This window comes from Aulonocara stuartgranti (genome assembly GCF_965226115.1).
Source record: "Aulonocara stuartgranti genome assembly, chromosome: 23".
NCBI classification, from domain to species: Eukaryota; Metazoa; Chordata; class Actinopteri; order Cichliformes; family Cichlidae; genus Aulonocara; species Aulonocara stuartgranti.
In genome coordinates, this window is record NC_138958.1 from 29,456,874 (window position 1) to 29,474,286 (window position 17,413).

General features: G+C 46.3%; 2 protein-coding genes and 2 long non-coding RNA genes across 4 annotated transcripts; 2 read left to right on the forward strand and 2 right to left on the reverse strand.

Moving 5' to 3' along the window:
• Positions 1–4,933: 4,933 nt before the first annotated feature.
• On the forward strand, positions 4,934–6,892 carry LOC309700914 (uncharacterized protein). Its single transcript, XM_082524825.1, has 2 exons — positions 4,934–5,436; positions 6,326–6,892. The coding sequence occupies exons 1-2, from the start codon at positions 5,177–5,179 to the stop codon at positions 6,594–6,596; spliced, it is 531 nt and encodes a 176-aa protein (XP_082380951.1). The 5' UTR covers positions 4,934–5,176; the 3' UTR covers positions 6,597–6,892.
• Positions 6,893–6,935: 43 nt separating this feature from the next.
• LOC309700915 lies at positions 6,936–8,527 on the reverse strand. Its single transcript, XR_014274806.1, has 2 exons — positions 8,034–8,527; positions 6,936–7,200 (listed from the first exon to the last, which is right to left on the reverse strand). It is a non-coding gene; the product is annotated as an uncharacterized lncRNA (long non-coding RNA).
• A 3,363-nt stretch (positions 8,528–11,890) lies between these two features.
• LOC309701062 (uncharacterized protein) lies at positions 11,891–13,851 on the forward strand. Its single transcript, XM_082525037.1, has 2 exons — positions 11,891–12,395; positions 13,285–13,851. Exons 1-2 carry the CDS (start codon positions 12,136–12,138, stop codon positions 13,553–13,555), a joined length of 531 nt encoding a protein of 176 aa, XP_082381163.1. The 5' UTR covers positions 11,891–12,135; the 3' UTR covers positions 13,556–13,851.
• A 43-nt stretch (positions 13,852–13,894) lies between these two features.
• Positions 13,895–15,486, reverse strand: LOC309701063. Its single transcript, XR_014274849.1, has 2 exons — positions 14,993–15,486; positions 13,895–14,159 (listed from the first exon to the last, which is right to left on the reverse strand). It is a non-coding gene; the product is annotated as an uncharacterized lncRNA (long non-coding RNA).
• Positions 15,487–17,413: the final 1,927 nt, after the last annotated feature.

Genomic DNA, 17,413 nt, shown 5'->3' on the forward strand with positions numbered 1-17,413 from the left:
CCCCGGTCACAGACCCACAAGATTTATCAAAGAGGGATGCCACAAAATTGCAGGTATCAGGATGACCAAAACTTAATGTATGATGTGGTGATACTTGGACTACTACTTAAATTGCACATTTATTTTCAGGGTTCCCAGGCGTGATTGGCTGTATAGATGGCACTCACATTCCAATCATTGCTCCTTCAGTAAATGAAGGAGACTATGTGAACAGGAAGTCTTTCCACAGCATTAATGTACAGGTACATAGTTCCCTGTAGCATTTCAAACTAACAAATTATTTCATTATAGTAATGGATGCTAATTTGTGTTCTCTGCACTGTGAAGATCATATGTGATGCTGCCAACATTATCACAAATGTGGAAGCCAAGTGGCCAGGCTCTGTCCATGACTCACAAATATTCCGTGAATGTACACTGAGCACAAAATTTGGACATGGTGAGTTGAGAATACTTTAAAATATATAAAGACCAATTGCTTCAGGGACATTTGAACTGAAGTGTACCCTTCTGTCTTAGGAGAGTTCACTGGCTACTTGCTTGGTGATAGGGGGTATCCATGTTTACCCAAAACGGACCATTCCTTGAAGCCGTCAACAAATGAAGCAGAGTTGCCAGTTCTTCAAGCCCAGGATGAGCTGCCGTCTTGGAGGTGAAGGGTGTGACAGGACATCCAAAAAATGTGTGGCCGAACTGCGCATCAAAACATGCCTCCCGTGAGGATAGAGCTCAACACCGCCAGTTTTCGAGACTTGCGCATGGCAGGCGACAATTCTACCGCTGAGCTAACAACCCTTGCATGTCCGCCAATTGTCCCGCTGAATTCGCGCTACTGTCCAAACTCTCCTCTCCAGACGCTTAAAATGGATGCACAAACTCTGCCACGTACTGCGCATCAAAGCACATCGCTTGCGTGAGGCTACAAGTCACTACCTTCTGATTTCGTGATTCACATGTGGCAGGCGACAGTTCTAACGCTCAGCCACCAGCCCTTACAAGTCTGCCAATTGTCTCGTCGAATTCGCGCCACTCTCCAAAGTCTACTCTCAACAACATCTTGACTTAATGCAGATACGATGTCCAACCCAAGTTTGGTTTGCATAGACTTCTTGTTCCAACTTAACAGTCAGGCAAGAATGACTTCAAATTATCCCTCTCCATGGACCCTGTTGGCAAAGGAACTCCAGGCAACCTCCAGAGACTCAGCTCGGGAGCTGCTGATAACCAATTATCAGCCCTTGTTCATCCGCTTCCAATGCAAAGACATTCCTAACCCTACCTGGACAAAGTGTCCTAGAAGAAATAACAGGTAGGAGTCATTTGGGAGCCAACGTGTGGTGCCCCGCAATTCTGACCTGAGAAAAGAAAGAGGAATTGTGGTGAAAGTTGGATGAAGTGGTTTCAGAGGGCCGGCACACATCCATAGGGGAGGATCGCCTGCCACGTGTGAGTCTTGAAATCAAACAGATGGGAAGGCTTTCCACGGTCAATGGCAGAATGATTTGGATTGATCCCTGTTCTAGATCTCGCATCGGAGGAGGCTGAAAATCCACTACAAAGGAGTGGTTCTAAGGCTCCAGCGTCCTCGAAATGGGTAGAAGAGGTACAAAATGGATGGACCAACTCTGTACCAAAACACCTGCCTCGTGTGAGGCTCGAACTCACGACCTTCAGATTATGAGACTGACGCGCTGCCTACTGCGCCAACGAGGCTGACAGGGAACCTGAAAATGGACGATTTCTCGAAGCTGCACAGAAATGAAATTCAGCTTGGACAAACAAAGGTGAGTCCCCAGGTATTTAAGCCCTGAACGGGTTTTGGAGGTGAAGAGTGCCACAGGAGATCCTAAAAACGGTGTTTTGACCCAGCTCCGGCTTACCTGAAAGGGACAAGCGGTAGACAATGGATGGGTTGCCTTTGCCACGTACTGTGTATCAAGCGAGGCTCAAGACACCATCTTCCCCCAAAACGGACCATTCTTCTTTTGTCTCGTAGTGCCGTCTTAAGTTAAATTCCTTAATTACAGCCACATTAGCTCCACTAATAAGACACACGGGTTTACCAGCAATGTCTGTAAACATATATTCAGTCACCCACTGGCGCTGGCAGGCGACAATTCTAAGTCTGCCAATTGTCCCGCCGAATTCGCGCCACTGTCCAAAGTCTCCTCTCAACAACATCTTGACTTAATGCAGATACGATGTCCAACCCAAGTTTGGTTTGCACAGGCTTCTTGTTCCAAATCTTGATGCCGTCTGGCCGTGACCGAGAACAAACTTAATGCCCCCCAAGACCCCACGCATAAAGGAACCGTGCATTGGCCGGGAATCGAACCCGGGTCTCCCGCGTGGCAGGCGAGAATTCTACCACTGAACCACCAATGCTCACACACGTGGCAGTTTTCTCAACGAATTCGCGCCATTGCCCAAGCGCTCCTCTCGAGGCGCAGCGGAAAATGTAGCCCGATACACCCACGCGTCACTCATCAAGACACCTCTGTGGCAGCTCCCTGATGGTCTAGTGGTCAGGATTCGGCGCTCTCACCGCCGCGGCCCGGGTTCGATTCCCGGTCAGGGAAACTGTGTTTTGCCCCACCTCCGCCTTACCCGAAAGGGACAAGCGGTAGACAATGGATGGGTTGCCTTTGCCACGTACTGTGTATCAAGAGAGCCTCAAGGCACCATCTCCCCCCAAAACGGACCATTCCTTGAAGCCGTCAACAAATGAAGCAGAGTTGCCAGTTCTTCAAGCCCAGGGCCCTGTTTCAGGAAGCCGGTTTAGTGGAAAAACTGAGTAAGTATACCCTGAGTTAACGAAAACTCTGGGTTTTCGGTTTCACAAAGCGAGTTCAGCTGCAGCCTGAGTGAGTCACTATGACGACACACTCCGTGAAGCTAACCTGCCCCCTAGCAGGTTTACTACAACTAACCCTGACTGTCTCCGCCCCTTTGTCGGAAACCTGACAGTAGGAAGTGTCGGACATGGCGTGCCACTTCCTTGAAGAGCCAGTAGATCGTGAAGCCCAAATTCTCCGCAGAGCTCTCCGCCGGGAGAGAGTGATCAGAGCGCGTTTGGACATTTTATCATTTCCTGATGATTTTCTGTGCGAACGTTACCGTTTCTCAGCACAATCTATAATTTATTTGGATAACATCCTCGGGCCATATATTACGCATGTGACACATCGCGGACATGCTCTCAGTTCATTACATATTATTTGTATTGCACTTCGGTTTCTTGCAAACGGGAGCTTTCTGTATAATATTGGTGACGCTGAGCACGTTTCCAAGGCTACCGTCTGTCGGGCAGTCAGGAATGTTACAGTTGCACTGAAACGTCTCCTGTACTCGTCTGTGGTGTTCCCCGGTCACAGACCCACAAGATTTATCAAAGAGGGATGCCACAAAATTGCAGGTATCAGGATGACCAAAACTTAATGTATGATGTGGTGATACTTGGACTACTACTTAAATTGCACATTTATTTTCAGGGTTCCCAGGCGTGATTGGCTGTATAGATGGCACTCACATTCCAATCATTGCTCCTTCAGTAAATGAAGGAGACTATGTGAACAGGAAGTCTTTCCACAGCATTAATGTACAGGTACATAGTTCCCTGTAGCATTTCAAACTAACAAATTATTTCATTATAGTAATGGATGCTAATTTGTGTTCTCTGCACTGTGAAGATCATATGTGATGCTGCCAACATTATCACAAATGTGGAAGCCAAGTGGCCAGGCTCTGTCCATGACTCACAAATATTCCGTGAATGTACACTGAGCACAAAATTTGGACATGGTGAGTTGAGAATACTTTAAAATATATAAAGACCAATTGCTTCAGGGACATTTGAACTGAAGTGTACCCTTCTGTCTTAGGAGAGTTCACTGGCTACTTGCTTGGTGATAGGGGGTATCCATGTTTACCCAAAACGGACCATTCCTTGAAGCCGTCAACAAATGAAGCAGAGTTGCCAGTTCTTCAAGCCCAGGATGAGCTGCCGTCTTGGAGGTGAAGGGTGTGACAGGACATCCAAAAAATGTGTGGCCGAACTGCGCATCAAAACATGCCTCCCGTGAGGATAGAGCTCAACACCGCCAGTTTTCGAGACTTGCGCATGGCAGGCGACAATTCTACCGCTGAGCTAACAACCCTTGCATGTCCGCCAATTGTCCCGCTGAATTCGCGCTACTGTCCAAACTCTCCTCTCCAGACGCTTAAAATGGATGCACAAACTCTGCCACGTACTGCGCATCAAAGCACATCGCTTGCGTGAGGCTACAAGTCACTACCTTCTGATTTCGTGATTCACATGTGGCAGGCGACAGTTCTAACGCTCAGCCACCAGCCCTTACAAGTCTGCCAATTGTCTCGTCGAATTCGCGCCACTCTCCAAAGTCTACTCTCAACAACATCTTGACTTAATGCAGATACGATGTCCAACCCAAGTTTGGTTTGCATAGACTTCTTGTTCCAACTTAACAGTCAGGCAAGAATGACTTCAAATTATCCCTCTCCATGGACCCTGTTGGCAAAGGAACTCCAGGCAACCTCCAGAGACTCAGCTCGGGAGCTGCTGATAACCAATTATCAGCCCTTGTTCATCCGCTTCCAATGCAAAGACATTCCTAACCCTACCTGGACAAAGTGTCCTAGAAGAAATAACAGGTAGGAGTCATTTGGGAGCCAACGTGTGGTGCCCCGCAATTCTGACCTGAGAAAAGAAAGAGGAATTGTGGTGAAAGTTGGATGAAGTGGTTTCAGAGGGCCGGCACACATCCATAGGGGAGGATCGCCTGCCACGTGTGAGTCTTGAAATCAAACAGATGGGAAGGCTTTCCACGGTCAATGGCAGAATGATTTGGATTGATCCCTGTTCTAGATCTCGCATCGGAGGAGGCTGAAAATCCACTACAAAGGAGTGGTTCTAACGGTGTGTTCACACCGAACGCGATGGACGCGAATAAAACGCCCCAAACGCCCCTAATTTGACGCGTGTACATTCGCGTCTCAACGCGTGTCCAAGAAAAATCCATCGCGCGTCAAAATATCATATTTTGACGCGCGTGAACCGGAAATGTGGGAGGAATGTGGGAGGGAGTTGTGCCAGACCGGTATCTTTGCAAGATGGCAGCTATCGAGCTAGCGCTTGAAGAGAGAGTCTCCCTTCTCTATGTACTGTGGAGAGCAGAGCAGCAGCGTAAAAGACGTCCTCGCCGTACCTGGGTCCATCAGGTCCTCCAGAGGCATGAGCAGTTTGGTGAGTTTCACCACTTGCTCCAGGAGCTGCGCCTGGATGACGGCCGATTCCAGCGCTATCACCGTCGGCCAGTTTGAGGACCTGCTTTCCCTCGTCGGTCCCAGCATCGCCCGCCTAGACACCAACTACAGACGCTCAATCCCACCTGCAGAGCGCCTGTCCGTCTGCCTGAGGTTAGTAAAACTATTTAATACGGTAGTCCTTTATTGATATCTGTGCTAATATGCTAATCCATCCAGTTATACACTGCTAACATGGATGTGCTATGCTAACAGTGAATGCTGTCGGTGTTTACTGAAAGCAAACTGTGGTACAAAGACGACTCTTTATAATATTTCTAGTGATACTCAGAAGCTCTCATCAAGTCCCGATTTAATTCGATTTATGCTGTTATCAGTGTTTGAATGATAGCATGGCTGTGGTGTCACATCAATGTATGCGCTCGGTGTTTGCTGATATCAAACTAGAGCATTAGGACCACTGAGTTAACCTTGTAGTGATACTCACTCCTTTTTATTTAGACCTGGTTTAATTCTGGGATAGTTGAATATTTGTATATAATCCCTGCAGCTGTCAGACTCTATAGCAGGGGTCACAGCCTTTATTAAAACAGAGTTAGATAAAACTGTGAACAGTTTGGTTCATCTCTAGTTACATGGTTCTATCTTGATAAGCTATGTCTTATCACAGATTAATTTTTCAAAAATATTAATGATTTAAGCAAGGAAAGGGCTACATGTCAACATACAACTCTTTATTTCTATTAATGTCTCACTTCATTCCTACCTGATTGACATGTTTAGGAATTATGAGTGATTGGCTCACTGTAGTTGTGAAAGTTGCTACCAATCAAATTATGATATGTTAAAGTTAAAACAAAACACAACTGTTTTAGATATTATCTAATATACATTTTGTAATTATCCTTATAATTACAAAAGGTTTTATGTAAGATTCATGTTTTGTGATTTAAATCTGACATCACAAAAGTATTTTGGAATTTGAATAATGTATTTTGTAACTGCAGTACACATAATACTGATTTTGAACAATTTTGTCCAGGTTCCTTGTCACCGGGGACTCCTTCAGGACCATCGCGTTCAGTTTCAGAGTCGGTGTGTCCACGGTGAGCCAGATCACCCCCAAGGCAGCGACGTCCATCTGGGACTGTCTAGTGGACGACTTCATGGCTGTGCCTTCACCTGGAGACTGGCGCTCCATCACAGAGGGATTCCAGGAGCGCTGGAACTTTCCTCTGTGCTGTGCAGCTCTGGATGGGAAGCACATCCAGACAAAGGCACCCCATATATCATATAGGAGACACACACATTGATATACACTAAATATTGATTTCATTTCTTTTTTGTGGTGCCCAAATTGATGCACCTGCTTGATTTTGTTTAAACAATTATTGCACACTTTCTGTAAATCCAGTAAACTTCTTTTCACTTCTCAAATATCACTGTGTGTGTCTCCTGTATGATATTTAACTGACATTTTTTATTGTAACAACCAACAATTTATACAGGAAAATAATGTCTATTAACAAGGTTGCCCAAACTTCTGCATCCCACTGTATCAGTATATTTTGTCATTAGTATAATATGAAATAAATTCTACATGTGTCAAGTCGTGTGCCAACATTTGCTGTGTAGTAGAACTGAGACATTAGTCATTATAAACATTTATTTGAAATAATATTAAAAGTCTCAAACAGAAAAACATTAAACATAAATATATAAAATATAAGAATTTACAGAGAGACAGGAATAAAAAGGACCAGCTGCTCTCCAGAGCAGGAACAAGGCTGAGGAGGAAATGCTCCATTGGAGACTGGTGTGGCCTCTTCAGGGACTCCAGGATGGCCAGCTCCACCGCCGATGGACCGTCCTGGGACCCGTCCCTCATCTGCCTCGGAGCCGTCCTCCTCTGTGGGCCTGTAAAACAGCACAAAACACAAAGAAATGAGAAGGCTGCTACTAGATTTTAATTTCAACATTGAAAAAAAAAAAAACAATAACAGGATATAATCAGATTGGTTGTAGATATTTAGTAAAGGTGATCACAAGGGAATCCCACCGACTAAAAAGGTATCAGTGTTTGCTGTACATATCTGTGGGTGCAGCAGCAGGAGCTCAGGGACTGGGGATGCTCTGCTGCAGAATCAGTTGGTTCTATCAATACAGTATTAAATGTTAACAGGTTGGATATAATAATCGTAGAGTAGACAGTGGTCCCTCATTTATTGCAGGGGTTCTCAGAATAACTAGCCCCTGGTCACAGTTCTCACAATTGATTCTCAAAGTGCAAACCTTTGTAGATTGCAAAACGTAAAAGTATTATTATGCCGCGGTTTGTCTTCATCTGCCCGCCACTTTCGTGCGCCTTTTTCCCTCACGGTGCAGGTGTCTATTTCCGAATGAGGCTCATAGTTATGGGTGTTTTTGTGCTGTTTTTTCTATTGGACGCGATGGTTATCAAAACCAAACGTGATAAATTTGGCAAGCGCAGGAGATTTGTCAATCAGGCTGCAGAATGCAATGCTGTACTGTGCAATAAAAAATCAGCGAAAAAGCAAAGCAGTGAGGGATGAACAGCGGGACCACTGTGTGCTGTTTATTAATAAACAATAAAATATATTCCTAAATGATAACATGCATAAAAGCAGAACGGTATTTGTACGTCAGTGGGAAAATAGCGGTGGCTTGCTAGCTTTTGTGCGGCTTCCCGGGTCAGTGAAAACTTTCAAAAGAGAAATGAATGAACTTACCAGGTTGCCCGATCTCTTCACATATCTTCCTCCAAGCTCGGTCCTTTTTATTCCTGTCTCGGTACTGAAAGCAGCTGGTGTCGTACAGCTCCGAGTTGTTTGCTACCGCATTGATTAGCCTTCCCCTCCATTGAAGTATGAAAGGCTTTGGCTGGATCTGCCCCTTTGACCTAGGTAACAGCCACGTCACCAGGCTCCTGATTGGTTGTCGCGGCGCGATTTGACGCTGGAGTTCAGATTTTTCCAACTCGAGCGGTAGACGCGAAACGCGCGTATGCACAAAATGCAACACAAAAACTCACGCGCGTGGTTTTATTCGCGAGTCAAACGCGCCAGACGCGCTACACTGACGCGCGTTTCACGCGTTTTCGCGACGCAAATCTGCTTCCGAATTTTCGCGGGACCCGCAATCGCGCGTCATCGCGCCTTTCCATTGACTTTACATGTAAACCTGACGCTCTATTCGCGTCCATCGCGTTCGGTGTGAACACACCGTAAGGCTCCAGCGTCCTCGAAATGGGTAGAAGAGGTACAAAATGGATGGACCAACTCTGTACCAAAACACATGCCTCGTGTGAGGCTCGAACTCACGACCTTCAGATTATGAGACTGACGCGCTGCCTACTGCGCCAACGAGGCTGACAGGGAACCAGAAAATGGACGATTTCTCGAAGCTGCACAGAAATGAAATTCAGCTTGGACAAACAAAGGTGAGTCCCCAGGTATTTAAGCCCTGAACGGGTTTTGGAGGTGAAGAGTGCCACAGGAGATCCTAAAAACGGTGTTTTGACCCAGCTCCGGCTTACCTGAAAGGGACAAGCGGTAGACAATGGATGGGTTGCCTTTGCCACGTACTGTGTATCAAGCGAGGCTCAAGACACCATCTTCCCCCAAAACGGACCATTCTTCTTTTGTCTCGTAGTGCCGTCTTAAGTTAAATTCCTTAATTACAGCCACATTAGCTCCACTAATAAGACACACGGGTTTACCAGCAATGTCTGTAAACATATATTCAGTCACCCACTGGCGCTGGCAGGAGACAATTCTAAGTCTGCCAATTGTCCCGCCGAATTCGCGCCACTGTCCAAAGTCTCCTCTCAACAACATCTTGACTTAATGCAGATACGATGTCCAACCCAAGTTTGGTTTGCACAGGCTTCTTGTTCCAAATCTTGATGCCGTCTGGCCGTGACCGAGAACAAACTTAATGCCCCCCAAGACCCCACGCATAAAGGAACCGTGCATTGGCCGGGAATCGAACCCGGGTCTCCCGCGTGGCAGGCGAGAATTCTACCACTGAACCACCAATGCTCACACACGTGGCAGTTTTCTCAACGAATTCGCGCCATTGCCCAAGCGCTCCTCTCGAGGCGCAGCGGAAAATGTAGCCCGATACACCCACGCGTCACTCATCAAGACACCTCTGTGGCAGCTCCCTGATGGTCTAGTGGTCAGGATTCGGCGCTCTCACCGCCGCGGCCCGGGTTCGATTCCCGGTCAGGGAAACTGTGTTTTGCCCCACCTCCGCCTTACCCGAAAGGGACAAGCGGTAGACAATGGATGGGTTGCCTTTGCCACGTACTGTGTATCAAGAGAGCCTCAAGGCACCATCTCCCCCCAAAACGGACCATTCCTTGAAGCCGTCAACAAATGAAGCAGAGTTGCCAGTTCTTCAAGCCCAGGGCCCTGTTTCAGGAAGCCGGTTTAGTGGAAAAACTGAGTAAGTATACCCTGAGTTAACGAAAACTCTGGGTTTTCGGTTTCACAAAGCGAGTTCAGCTGCAGCCTGAGTGAGTCACTATGACGACACACTCCGTGAAGCTAACCTGCCCCCTAGCAGGTTTACTACAACTAACCCTGACTGTCTCCGCCCCTTTGTCGGAAACCTGACAGTAGGAAGTGTCGGACATGGCGTGCCACTTCCTTGAAGAGCCAGTAGATCGTGAAGCCCAAATTCTCCGCAGAGCTCTCCGCCGGGAGAGAGTGATCAGAGCGCGTTTGGACATTTTATCATTTCCTGATGATTTTCTGTGCGAACGTTACCGTTTCTCAGCACAATCTATAATTTATTTGGATAACATCCTCGGGCCATATATTACGCATGTGACACATCGCGGACATGCTCTCAGTTCATTACATATTATTTGTATTGCACTTCGGTTTCTTGCAAACGGGAGCTTTCTGTATAATATTGGTGACGCTGAGCACGTTTCCAAGGCTACCGTCTGTCGGGCAGTCAGGAATGTTACAGTTGCACTGAAACGTCTCCTGTACTCGTCTGTGGTGTTCCCCGGTCACAGACCCACAAGATTTATCAAAGAGGGATGCCACAAAATTGCAGGTATCAGGATGACCAAAACTTAATGTATGATGTGGTGATACTTGGACTACTACTTAAATTGCACATTTATTTTCAGGGTTCCCAGGCGTGATTGGCTGTATAGATGGCACTCACATTCCAATCATTGCTCCTTCAGTAAATGAAGGAGACTATGTGAACAGGAAGTCTTTCCACAGCATTAATGTACAGGTACATAGTTCCCTGTAGCATTTCAAACTAACAAATTATTTCATTATAGTAATGGATGCTAATTTGTGTTCTCTGCACTGTGAAGATCATATGTGATGCTGCCAACATTATCACAAATGTGGAAGCCAAGTGGCCAGGCTCTGTCCATGACTCACAAATATTCCGTGAATGTACACTGAGCACAAAATTTGGACATGGTGAGTTGAGAATACTTTAAAATATATAAAGACCAATTGCTTCAGGGACATTTGAACTGAAGTGTACCCTTCTGTCTTAGGAGAGTTCACTGGCTACTTGCTTGGTGATAGGGGGTATCCATGTTTACCCAAAACGGACCATTCCTTGAAGCCGTCAACAAATGAAGCAGAGTTGCCAGTTCTTCAAGCCCAGGATGAGCTGCCGTCTTGGAGGTGAAGGGTGTGACAGGACATCCAAAAAATGTGTGGCCGAACTGCGCATCAAAACATGCCTCCCGTGAGGATAGAGCTCAACACCGCCAGTTTTCGAGACTTGCGCATGGCAGGCGACAATTCTACCGCTGAGCTAACAACCCTTGCATGTCCGCCAATTGTCCCGCTGAATTCGCGCTACTGTCCAAACTCTCCTCTCCAGACGCTTAAAATGGATGCACAAACTCTGCCACGTACTGCGCATCAAAGCACATCGCTTGCGTGAGGCTACAAGTCACTACCTTCTGATTTCGTGATTCACATGTGGCAGGCGACAGTTCTAACGCTCAGCCACCAGCCCTTACAAGTCTGCCAATTGTCTCGTCGAATTCGCGCCACTCTCCAAAGTCTACTCTCAACAACATCTTGACTTAATGCAGATACGATGTCCAACCCAAGTTTGGTTTGCATAGACTTCTTGTTCCAACTTAACAGTCAGGCAAGAATGACTTCAAATTATCCCTCTCCATGGACCCTGTTGGCAAAGGAACTCCAGGCAACCTCCAGAGACTCAGCTCGGGAGCTGCTGATAACCAATTATCAGCCCTTGTTCATCCGCTTCCAATGCAAAGACATTCCTAACCCTACCTGGACAAAGTGTCCTAGAAGAAATAACAGGTAGGAGTCATTTGGGAGCCAACGTGTGGTGCCCCGCAATTCTGACCTGAGAAAAGAAAGAGGAATTGTGGTGAAAGTTGGATGAAGTGGTTTCAGAGGGCCGGCACACATCCATAGGGGAGGATCGCCTGCCACGTGTGAGTCTTGAAATCAAACAGATGGGAAGGCTTTCCACGGTCAATGGCAGAATGATTTGGATTGATCCCTGTTCTAGATCTCGCATCGGAGGAGGCTGAAAATCCACTACAAAGGAGTGGTTCTAACGGTGTGTTCACACCGAACGCGATGGACGCGAATAAAACGCCCCAAACGCCCCTAATTTGACGCGTGTACATTCGCGTCTCAACGCGTGTCCAAGAAAAATCCATCGCGCGTCAAAATATCATATTTTGACGCGCGTGAACCGGAAATGTGGGAGGAATGTGGGAGGGAGTTGTGCCAGACCGGTATCTTTGCAAGATGGCAGCTATCGAGCTAGCGCTTGAAGAGAGAGTCTCCCTTCTCTATGTACTGTGGAGAGCAGAGCAGCAGCGTAAAAGACGTCCTCGCCGTACCTGGGTCCATCAGGTCCTCCAGAGGCATGAGCAGTTTGGTGAGTTTCACCACTTGCTCCAGGAGCTGCGCCTGGATGACGGCCGATTCCAGCGCTATCACCGTCGGCCAGTTTGAGGACCTGCTTTCCCTCGTCGGTCCCAGCATCGCCCGCCTAGACACCAACTACAGACGCTCAATCCCACCTGCAGAGCGCCTGTCCGTCTGCCTGAGGTTAGTAAAACTATTTAATACGGTAGTCCTTTATTGATATCTGTGCTAATATGCTAATCCATCCAGTTATACACTGCTAACATGGATGTGCTATGCTAACAGTGAATGCTGTCGGTGTTTACTGAAAGCAAACTGTGGTACAAAGACGACTCTTTATAATATTTCTAGTGATACTCAGAAGCTCTCATCAAGTCCCGATTTAATTCGATTTATGCTGTTATCAGTGTTTGAATGATAGCATGGCTGTGGTGTCACATCAATGTATGCGCTCGGTGTTTGCTGATATCAAACTAGAGCATTAGGACCACTGAGTTAACCTTGTAGTGATACTCACTCCTTTTTATTTAGACCTGGTTTAATTCTGGGATAGTTGAATATTTGTATATAATCCCTGCAGCTGTCAGACTCTATAGCAGGGGTCACAGCCTTTATTAAAACAGAGTTAGATAAAACTGTGAACAGTTTGGTTCATCTCTAGTTACATGGTTCTATCTTGATAAGCTATGTCTTATCACAGATTAATTTTTCAAAAATATTAATGATTTAAGCAAGGAAAGGGCTACATGTCAACATACAACTCTTTATTTCTATTAATGTCTCACTTCATTCCTACCTGATTGACATGTTTAGGAATTATGAGTGATTGGCTCACTGTAGTTGTGAAAGTTGCTACCAATCAAATTATGATATGTTAAAGTTAAAACAAAACACAACTGTTTTAGATATTATCTAATATACATTTTGTAATTATCCTTATAATTACAAAAGGTTTTATGTAAGATTCATGTTTTGTGATTTAAATCTGACATCACAAAAGTATTTTGGAATTTGAATAATGTATTTTGTAACTGCAGTACACATAATACTGATTTTGAACAATTTTGTCCAGGTTCCTTGTCACCGGGGACTCCTTCAGGACCATCGCGTTCAGTTTCAGAGTCGGTGTGTCCACGGTGAGCCAGATCACCCCCAAGGCAGCGACGTCCATCTGGGACTGTCTAGTGGACGACTTCATGGCTGTGCCTTCACCTGGAGACTGGCGCTCCATCACAGAGGGATTCCAGGAGCGCTGGAACTTTCCTCTGTGCTGTGCAGCTCTGGATGGGAAGCACATCCAGACAAAGGCACCCCATATATCATATAGGAGACACACACATTGATATACACTAAATATTGATTTCATTTCTTTTTTGTGGTGCCCAAATTGATGCACCTGCTTGATTTTGTTTAAACAATTATTGCACACTTTCTGTAAATCCAGTAAACTTCTTTTCACTTCTCAAATATCACTGTGTGTGTCTCCTGTATGATATTTAACTGACATTTTTTATTGTAACAACCAACAATTTATACAGGAAAATAATGTCTATTAACAAGGTTGCCCAAACTTCTGCATCCCACTGTATCAGTATATTTTGTCATTAGTATAATATGAAATAAATTCTACATGTGTCAAGTCGTGTGCCAACATTTGCTGTGTAGTAGAACTGAGACATTAGTCATTATAAACATTTATTTGAAATAATATTAAAAGTCTCAAACAGAAAAACATTAAACATAAATATATAAAATATAAGAATTTACAGAGAGACAGGAATAAAAAGGACCAGCTGCTCTCCAGAGCAGGAACAAGGCTGAGGAGGAAATGCTCCATTGGAGACTGGTGTGGCCTCTTCAGGGACTCCAGGATGGCCAGCTCCACCGCCGATGGACCGTCCTGGGACCCGTCCCTCATCTGCCTCGGAGCCGTCCTCCTCTGTGGGCCTGTAAAACAGCACAAAACACAAAGAAATGAGAAGGCTGCTACTAGATTTTAATTTCAACATTGAAAAAAAAAAAAACAATAACAGGATATAATCAGATTGGTTGTAGATATTTAGTAAAGGTGATCACAAGGGAATCCCACCGACTAAAAAGGTATCAGTGTTTGCTGTACATATCTGTGGGTGCAGCAGCAGGAGCTCAGGGACTGGGGATGCTCTGCTGCAGAATCAGTTGGTTCTATCAATACAGTATTAAATGTTAACAGGTTGGATATAATAATCGTAGAGTAGACAGTGGTCCCTCATTTATTGCAGGGGTTCTCAGAATAACTAGCCCCTGGTCACAGTTCTCACAATTGATTCTCAAAGTGCAAACCTTTGTAGATTGCAAAACGTAAAAGTATTATTATGCCGCGGTTTGTCTTCATCTGCCCGCCACTTTCGTGCGCCTTTTTCCCTCACGGTGCAGGTGTCTATTTCCGAATGAGGCTCATAGTTATGGGTGTTTTTGTGCTGTTTTTTCTATTGGACGCGATGGTTATCAAAACCAAACGTGATAAATTTGGCAAGCGCAGGAGATTTGTCAATCAGGCTGCAGAATGCAATGCTGTACTGTGCAATAAAAAATCAGCGAAAAAGCAAAGCAGTGAGGGATGAACAGCGGGACCACTGTGTGCTGTTTATTAATAAACAATAAAATATATTCCTAAATGATAACATGCATAAAAGCAGAACGGTATTTGTACGTCAGTGGGAAAATAGCGGTGGCTTGCTAGCTTTTGTGCGGCTTCCCGGGTCAGTGAAAACTTTCAAAAGAGAAATGAATGAACTTACCAGGTTGCCCGATCTCTTCACATATCTTCCTCCAAGCTCGGTCCTTTTTATTCCTGTCTCGGTACTGAAAGCAGCTGGTGTCGTACAGCTCCGAGTTGTTTGCTACCGCATTGATTAGCCTTCCCCTCCATTGAAGTATGAAAGGCTTTGGCTGGATCTGCCCCTTTGACCTAGGTAACAGCCACGTCACCAGGCTCCTGATTGGTTGTCGCGGCGCGATTTGACGCTGGAGTTCAGATTTTTCCAACTCGAGCGGTAGACGCGAAACGCGCGTATGCACAAAATGCAACACAAAAACTCACGCGCGTGGTTTTATTCGCGAGTCAAACGCGCCAGACGCGCTACACTGACGCGCGTTTCACGCGTTTTCGCGACGCAAATCTGCTTCCGAATTTTCGCGGGACCCGCAATCGCGCGTCATCGCGCCTTTCCATTGACTTTACATGTAAACCTGACGCTCTATTCGCGTCCATCGCGTTCGGTGTGAACACACCGTAAGGCTCCAGCGTCCTCGAAATGGGTAGAAGAGGTACAAAATGGATGGACCAACTCTGTACCAAAACACATGCCTCGTGTGAGGCTCGAACTCACGACCTTCAGATTATGAGACTGACGCGCTGCCTACTGCGCCAACGAGGCTGACAGGGAACCAGAAAATGGACGATTTCTCGAAGCTGCACAGAAATGAAATTCAGCTTGGACAAACAAAGGTGAGTCCCCAGGTATTTAAGCCCTGAACGGGTTTTGGAGGTGAAGAGTGCCACAGGAGATCCTAAAAACGGTGTTTTGACCCAGCTCCGGCTTACCTGAAAGGGACAAGCGGTAGACAATGGATGGGTTGCCTTTGCCACGTACTGTGTATCAAGCGAGGCTCAAGACACCATCTTCCCCCAAAACGGACCATTCTTCTTTTGTCTCGTAGTGCCGTCTTAAGTTAAATTCCTTAATTACAGCCACATTAGCTCCACTAATAAGACACACGGGTTTACCAGCAATGTCTGTAAACATATATTCAGTCACCCACTGGCGCTGGCAGGAGACAATTCTAAGTCTGCCAATTGTCCCGCCGAATTCGCGCCACTGTCCAAAGTCTCCTCTCAACAACATCTTGACTTAATGCAGATACGATGTCCAACCCAAGTTTGGTTTGCACAGGCTTCTTGTTCCAAATCTTGATGCCGTCTGGCCGTGACCGAGAACAAACTTAATGCCCCCCAAGACCCCACGCATAAAGGAACCGTGCATTGGCCGGGAATCGAACCCGGGTCTCCCGCGTGGCAGGCGAGAATTCTACCACTGAACCACCAATGCTCACACACGTGGCAGTTTTCTCAACGAATTCGCGCCATTGCCCAAGCGCTCCTCTCGAGGCGCAGCGGAAAATGTAGCCCGATACACCCACGCGTCACTCATCAAGACACCTCTGTGGCAGCTCCCTGATGGTCTAGTGGTCAGGATTCGGCGCTCTCACCGCCGCGGCCCGGGTTCGATTCCCGGTCAGGGAAACTGTGTTTTGCCCCACCTCCGCCTTACCCGAAAGGGACAAGCGGTAGACAATGGATGGGTTGCCTTTGCCACGTACTGTGTATCAAGAGAGCCTCAAGGCACCATCTCCCCCCAAAACGGACCATTCCTTGAAGCCGTCAACAAATGAAGCAGAGTTGCCAGTTCTTCAAGCCCAGGGCCCTGTTTCAGGAAGCCGGTTTAGTGGAAAAACTGAGTAAGTATACCCTGAGTTAACGAAAACTCTGGGTTTTCGGTTTCACAAAGCGAGTTCAGCTGCAGCCTGAGTGAGTCACTATGACGACACACTCCGTGAAGCTAACCTGCCCCCTAGCAGGTTTACTACAACTAACCCTGACTGTCTCCGCCCCTTTGTCGGAAACCTGACAGTAGGAAGTGTCGGACATGGCGTGCCACTTCCTTGAAGAGCCAGTAGATCGTGAAGCCCAAATTCTCCGCAGAGCTCTCCGCCGGGAGAGAGTGATCAGAGCGCGTTTGGACATTTTATCATTTCCTGATGATTTTCTGTGCGAACGTTACCGTTTCTCAGCACAATCTATAATTTATTTGGATAACATCCTCGGGCCATATATTACGCATGTGACACATCGCGGACATGCTCTCAGTTCATTACATATTATTTGTATTGCACTTCGGTTTCTTGCAAACGGGAGCTTTCTGTATAATATTGGTGACGCTGAGCACGTTTCCAAGGCTACCGTCTGTCGGGCAGTCAGGAATGTTACAGTTGCACTGAAACGTCTCCTGTACTCGTCTGTGGTGTTCCCCGGTCACAGACCCACAAGATTTATCAAAGAGGGATGCCACAAAATTGCAGGTATCAGGATGACCAAAACTTAATGTATGATGTGGTGATACTTGGACTACTACTTAAATTGCACATTTATTTTCAGGGTT